Source organism: Mesoplodon bidens (assembly GCF_964165515.1).
Source record: "Mesoplodon bidens genome assembly, contig: HAP1_SCAFFOLD_1427, whole genome shotgun sequence".
NCBI classification, from domain to species: domain Eukaryota; kingdom Metazoa; phylum Chordata; class Mammalia; order Artiodactyla; family Ziphiidae; genus Mesoplodon; species Mesoplodon bidens.
In genome coordinates this window covers 17,109-24,123 of record NW_027672124.1, presented here as the reverse complement: position 1 = coordinate 24,123, position 7,015 = coordinate 17,109, and the positions used below count along the sequence as shown (strand labels likewise).

The 7,015-nt window shown below is 59.4% G+C and overlaps 1 protein-coding gene across 1 annotated transcript; it reads left to right on the top strand.

Moving 5' to 3' along the window:
* Positions 1-2,956: 2,956 nt before the first annotated feature.
* On the top strand, positions 2,957-4,995 carry LOC308610560 (forkhead box protein J1-like; the record flags this gene model as incomplete). Its single annotated transcript, XM_081259650.1, has 2 exons — positions 2,957-3,454; positions 4,228-4,995. 2 exons carry the CDS (start codon positions 2,957-2,959, stop codon positions 4,993-4,995), a joined length of 1,266 nt encoding a protein of 421 aa, XP_081115776.1.
* Positions 4,996-7,015: the final 2,020 nt, after the last annotated feature.

The window sequence follows — 7,015 nt, the reverse complement described above, 5'->3', positions numbered from 1 at the left end:
GGCATTTCTCCAAAGAAGATATACAGACTGCCAACAAACACATGAAAGAATGCTCAACATCATTAATCATTAGAGAAATGCAAATCAAAACTACGAGATATCATCTCACACCAGTCAGAATGGCCATCATCAAGAAATCTAGAAACAATAAATGCTGGAGATGGTGTGGAGAAAAGGGAACACTCTTGCACTGCTGGTGGGAATGTGAATTGGTACAGCCACTATGGAGAACAGTATGGAGGTTCCTTAAAAGACTAAACATAGAACTACCATATGACCCAGCAATCCCACTACTAGGCATATATCCTGAGAAAACCATACTTCAATAAGAGGCATGTACCAAAATGTTCATTGCAGCTCTATTCACAATAGCCCGGAGATGGAAACAACCTAAGTGTCCATCATCGGATGAATGGATAAAGAAGATGTGGCACATATATACAATGGAATATTACTCAGCCATAAAAAGAAACGAAACTGAGCTATTTGTAATGAGGTGGATAGACCTAGAGTCTGTCATACAGAGTGAAGTAAGTCAGAAAGAGAACGACAAATACCGTATGCTAACACATATATATGGAATTTAAAAAAAAATGTCATGAAGAACCTAGGGGTAAAACAGGAATAAAGTCACAGACCTACTTGAGAATGGACTTGAGGATATGGGGAGGGGGAAGGGTAAGCTGTGACAAAGCGAAAGAGAGGCATGGACATATATACACTACGGAATGTAAGGTAGATAGATAGTGGGAAGCAGCCGCAGAGCACAGAGAGATCAGCTCGGTGCTTTGTGACCGCCTGGAGGGGTGGGATGGGGAGGGTGGGAGGGAGGGAGATGCATGAGGGAAGGGATGTGGGAACAGATGTATATGTATGACTGATGCACTTTGTTATAAAGCAGAAACTAATAAAAAAATAAAAATAAAATAAAAATAAAAATAAAAACAATAAATACTTGGGAAGAAAAAAAAAACTTTGACTCAAGACAAGCTGGACATGGAGGAGTGAGAGAGGGCAAGGGGTAGAGGGAAAGACATGTTTCTGGGTGGGAGCTGGTGTACCATCCCCTGGGCACAGCTCCTGCGCAGAGGCCTGATAAGGAGCCCTCACCTCCACCCACCCCCTTCAACCAGAGAACTTCCAACTGCTGCTCCTCAATCATTGAAGAGCAGGAAAGCTGGTGACTAGAGGGAGGCTGGGGGAGGGGAGGAGGAAGGACCACAGTCCACCGTTAGTGCGTCACTTAAAGTCTGGTGAAATTAATGGGGCAAATGACCCCAGTCACAGAATTTGGCAAGTCCACGTCTTTCCTGGGTTTCACCCACCGGCTCTGTCTCCTCGGCTATCTGGAAAGGAGGGAGAGCACTTGCGAAGAAGCCTCTGGAATGTCAGCTTCTGGGAATCTTGCTGAGGACGGGGCGGGGAGGGAGCGCTTACCGGGAAACACTGGATTACCCTAGCCGCCTTGGGGTGTCTGCGACCGGGGCTGCGGTTTCTGCGGACCTGAGCGGCAGGTGGCATCGGAGAGTCAGACCTGCTTGCGGGCACCAAGACGACACTCGGTCGGGAGACAGGGACAGGCCGCAGAAACGTGAGGAAGTGCCACTCGCAGCCCAGAGGAGAGGAAAGGAAAGCCCCAAGCATGCACCCAGCCCTGGCCCCCGCGCCACGGGCTGCGTCCCAGGAGCCGTCGCCACCTCTGAGCATCCCAGATGGGAAGGGGGTGGGGCGGAGTACGGTTCCCGTGGCGAACTGCTCGCCGAGGGCCCCGGGGCCTCTGCGGGAGCGCCGAGCCGCGCGCCTCTCCGAGCCCTGCGCGGGGCCCTCGGGCGGGAATGCGCGGAGCCGGGACGCGATGGCGGGTAGGGGACTGGGTCGCGCGCGGGAGAGGGCGGCAGGAGGGAGCTGGAAGAGAGTTACCGCGTGAGAGAGCGGTTAAGAGCCCGCGGTCTCTTTGGAGATGCCCTGGCCAATGGCAGAAGCGGAAGCTGTTTATATGGGCGGGGCGTCGCCACGGCAGCAGGAGACGCCTTGTGAGCGGCTACTGAGTGCCGGTCCCTGGCCGCTGGCTTTCAGAGAGGCGCCGGCGGGCGTGAGTGGCGACGAGGATTGCTGGCTGGGCCCTCGAGCTGGGAGCAGAGAGCCGCGGTGAGGGTGGGCGGTGGGAGGAATTTCTTTGAGAACCTTCCTTTGGCCCGGGCTGCGCTCTGAGCCAGGTAAGGGACGGGGAGGGCTGCAGGCCGTGGGAAGGGAGGGCGTCAGTAGCAGCGCGCTCTCCCATCCGTCCCCGACGGAAGTGGTGGGCCCGGGGACTGACATCAGAGGCGTTTGGGGGACACTCACTTCCCGCCTCCTTATAACTCTCTGTATTGTTTCCTTCCTTCCCCTTGATCCCCATCCTAATATCCCTTTTCAAAGATCAGACGACCTCCCCCGCCACCCGACCCGTCGTTCTGCCCTCCTGGACTCTCTCGCCCCATTTCCATTGGTTGTGGACGGAGAGAGGGGGGTTAATTCCCCGCTTTGAGGGAGAAAGGGGTGGCCTCGCATGCCCCTACACTATTCCCTCGTTTGGCTAATTAAGTCTCCTCTAAGAGATCCAAGAGGAAAAGAGCGAGGCGAACCCCCTGTGGGTCGGACCCCCGGGCACACCTTCTGTTTCCCAGACCTCGGCAGTAAAAGATCCTCCCCAGCTGCAGGAAGGATTTTAGTAAGAGCCTCCCCCCTCGCCCACACTCTCCCCTCGGGGGTGTGGAAAGAGGGCTCAGTTCCCGCTCTGGTTCCCGCAGGCACCACATTCCCTTTGGAGGAGGCTACTCCCGGATCGCGGGATGGAAGCCTGCTTCCGGGAGGCTGCGTAACTGAAGCCGCGGGAGTCAGGGGGCCGGAGAGCTCGGCGGCCACCCTCGGCTCGGCTCGTGGATGTTGACGGCCCCCTCGGAGAGTCCCCGCAGATATGGCGGAGAGCTGGCTACGCGTCTCGGGAGCAGGGGCAGCGGAGGAGGCCGGACCGGAAGGCGGCCTGGAGGAGTCCAACGCCCTGAATGACAGCCTGACCAGCCTGCAGTGGCTGCAGGAATTCTCCATTCTCAACGCCAGGGTCCCCGCCCTGCCTTCAGGGGACACCGACCCTCACGGCTACCACGAGCTGTCAGGCTCGGCCGAGCCAGGGTCTCCCCTGGCGGCGGACCCCGCCTGCCTGGGGCAGCCGCACACACTCGGCAAGCCCACGTACTTGTGCACGCCGCGGAGCGCCCCCTCGGGGCTGCAGGCCTCGCCTCCCGACGACGTGGACTACGCCACCAACCCGCACGTGAAGCCTTCCTACTCGTATGCCACGCTCATCTGCATGGCCATGCAGGCCAGCAAGGCCACCAAGATCACCCTGTCGGCCATCTACAAGTGGATCACGGACAACTTCTGTTATTTCCGCCACGCTGATCCCACCTGGCAGGTAGGGAGGCACTCCCTCCCTCCCTGCCCATGCCCGCGCGGACTGGACTCACATCCCAGATCCGCAGGCCAAGTAGGCGCGGTAGGGCCAGGGCCCCGAGAGAGGAAGGCCGTCCAGGAAGGACCTCAAGGGAGCCCAGTGCTTGGACTGCTGCCCCTTTGTCTTCAGAGACGGAGGAGGGAGGATGTTCAGAGGGCTGCAGGGGTGCCGACATAGATGTTCAAGTGGAAAGAACTTGTCCCTCATCCGGCAGGCTCAGCCCAAAGACCAGGGCTGAACTATGCGTGGACACAGCCCCCCAGGGTAGGTTGATGGACTGAGGGACACATTTGTGTCCCAAGTCCTGGAATTCCTACACACTACCCTCCTCAAGGTCAGTTTGTCAGGGTCTGACTGGAGGCAGAGCATGGTTGCTGCCCGGCTCTGCATCCCGCCTGCTTTCAGTTGGCTGGAGGGGCTCTGGGAGGGGAGAGGGTAAGGGACGGAGAGCAGGACAGACTGGCACTGAGAGCCACACTGCGGCACAGGGCTCGGATGACTGAGCAGGCAGATGTCCTGGCAAAAGGGAACAAAAGCCCCCGACAGCACTCCCAGCTCCTGGTGCACCGTGGCGGGTGTCCCAGAGCCTCTCGCTGGGAGCAGCGCTTCTGTCTCCCCTGCCCCCATCGGAGAGAAGGTGGTGGTGGGACTGGCAGTGGTGCTAGGAGCCCCCCATCACTGACACCACCCACTCTCCCAGCTGTCTTCCTTCTCTCCTATCTCCCTGTGTCCAGAACTCCATCCGCCACAACCTGTCCCTGAAGAAGGGCTTCATCAAGGTGCCTCGGGAGAAGGACGAGCCAGGCAAGGGGGGCTTCTGGCGCATCGACCCCCAGTACGCCGAGCGGCTGCTGAGTGGGTCCTTGAAGAAGCGGCGGCTGCCCCCAGTCCACATCCACCCGGCCTTTGCCCGCCAGGCCGCGCCAGAGCCCAGCACCGCCCCATGGGCCGGGCCACTGACCGTGAGCGCCGAGGCCCAGCAGCTGCTGCGGGAGTTCGAGGAGGCCACTGGGGAGGCGGGCTGGGGTGCAGGCGAGGGCAGGCTGGGGCGTAAGCGTCAACAGCCGCTGCCCAAGCAGGAGGCCAAGGTCCCGCGGCCCTCCAGCCCCCTGCTGCTGACCCAGGAGGAGCAGGCTGAGCTGGAACCCCTCAAGGGCAACTTTGACTGGGAGGCCATCTTGGACGCTGGCATGCTGGACGGGGAGCTGGGCACGCTGGAGACCTCGGAGCTGATCCCACCACTGAGCCCTGCCTCACACGGGGACGTGGACCTCACCATCCTTGGCCACCACATCGACTGCCCTGTTACCTTGGGGCCTCCAGTGGAGCAGGCTACCGACAGCCTGGACTTTGATGAGACCTTCCTGGCCCCATCCTTCCTGGAGCACCCCTGGGACGAGAGCACCCGTAGCTCCCTGCCCCCCGAGCCCCTCTTTGAGGCCGGGGATGCCACACTGGCCTCTGACCTGCATGACTGGGCCAGCCTGGCCGCCTTCTTGTAAGAAGCCAGGCCCTGCCCCACCTCCAGACAGCACCGAAGTCTGGGCCCAGACTGCCCCCCTCCCCGCCAGTGCAGGCCCATGGACACCCTACCACCCAGGCAGGGGCTGGGCCCGGTCAACCCACCAGGCCACATGGCCCCAAGCCCAGGCCATCCTCAGATTCTAGTCCAGCAGGCTGAGAATTGGGGCCCAGGACCAAAATTGCTGCCTCCGCTCCCCAGCCCCCCATACACACAGTGTTTCATTGACCCACTTCTTCCCTGCCCCAGAGACACGCTAAGGTCCCTGCACTATGAGAGCTGCAACTTGGAGGGGCCCTGGCCAAGCTGGAAACATCAGTACAGGGCCCGCCCCAGAACACCTTAGCTTCGAAGCTTCTCTCTCTCCTGCTCTCCTCCCCAGGTCTCTATCCAGAGCAAGTTCCCAGGTACAACAAATGCTGATTAGGTGACTGCAAATTAACACCCAAGAGGCCTCTCCCGGCAGTCTGTGAGGAGGAGCAAGGCGGAGGGGGGAAGAGAGAGGAGACAGAAAGGAGGCCGGGGTGCTGGGTGGAGCCAGGAGATTTTCTAAGGCCTCTGGGATCTTCTGGCTTCATCCCTAGAGGTGGGGCAGAGGGCATGTGTCCCTAATCTTTGAGCCCAACTTGAGGCTGAGAGCAGCGGGGAGATGGGGATCTGGGGGTTAGGGGCTGGGGCAGCCAAGCTGCAGAGGGAAAGGGGACAGACAGAATAATGTAGTGAGTGTAGCTATAGCTGAGGCTTAACTGGGAGGGACGCAGTGCTTGCTAGAACTACTGGGATCAGGAATGGGGGGATGGACCCGTGCCCTTGCTTGCACTCCTGCAGGGGAGTGTCTTGCTCCACCATAAACGCCCTGGGCTGCATCCCACATCCACTCTCCTAACCCATCGGGCATTTTAACCTTTTTCATAGAAAGTTATTTACAATAAAATCATTTTTAAAAATAAAGTTTTAAAAAGTCTCAAAATGGACCTGCTTGCAACTTTCTCTGGGGAAAAGCATGGGCCAGTTTTGGGGAGGCCACGGCCCAAGGGGGAATGGCTGGTAGCAAGATGGGGGGCACCAAAGGCCTGCAGAGTGTCCCCTGATGCACTCCTCATGATCTCTGGGTCCCCAGAGAGAAAGGGGCTGAGAGGCGGCCCTCGGGGGTCCCCTGCAGCCAGGGCCTCGGCACCTCTATATGTGCAATGGGGAGACTGTACCCACAGCCCCGAGGAGCAGGCGGCAAAGGAGGCACAGCCCCCTCCCTGGCCCTGGGGACTCACTCACAAAGGCCGTTCTTGCCCAGGGCTCGGCTCACGTTCCCCACCTCGCCCAAGTTGAGGGCCTGCCCAGACTCACCTGCGGTCCTCGCCTGGGCCTGTCTCCAGCTCCTCCCTCCCTTGGTCCCTTCCTGAAGGGACAGGGTGTGACGTCAGAGGGCCCCAGCCCCTAGGGCCCCACTTGCCACCCTGGGGTTCATTCACCCCGCCCAGGGCCTTCCCTCCAATGCAGGTTGGGGCTGAGGGAGGCCATCAGGGCAGACGGAAGAGGGGGTGCCTAGACCCTACAGCTCCAGCCTGTGAGGAATCAACGTACTAGAGTTCTGATGGGGAAACTGAGGCACAGCAAATATGTGACACTCAGCAGGCACCTTTCAACACCCTCACCCCAGCTTTGCCTGGAACCCATCTCTCCCCCGAGCCCGTACCTGGCCCCGCCAGCACACCCTTGTGGTGCACAGCCCCTTCCCCCAGCACTCACGTGCACGTGCGCACAGACACACACACACACACACACACACACACAAATGGGCACTGTCCTACACAATCCTGCCCAGCCTCCACGGGCCCCTTTCTCCTGAAGCCCCTTTCTTTCCTTGCACTCGAGGCTGGCTCCAGGACAACCTGGCATTCCCCCGCCAACTTGCTGCTTTCCCTTGCTAATTATTCCAAATATTTCAGAAGGGTGCACACACTGCAGGGCCAGCCGGGTTGGGGCCTTACAGAGCTCAGGAG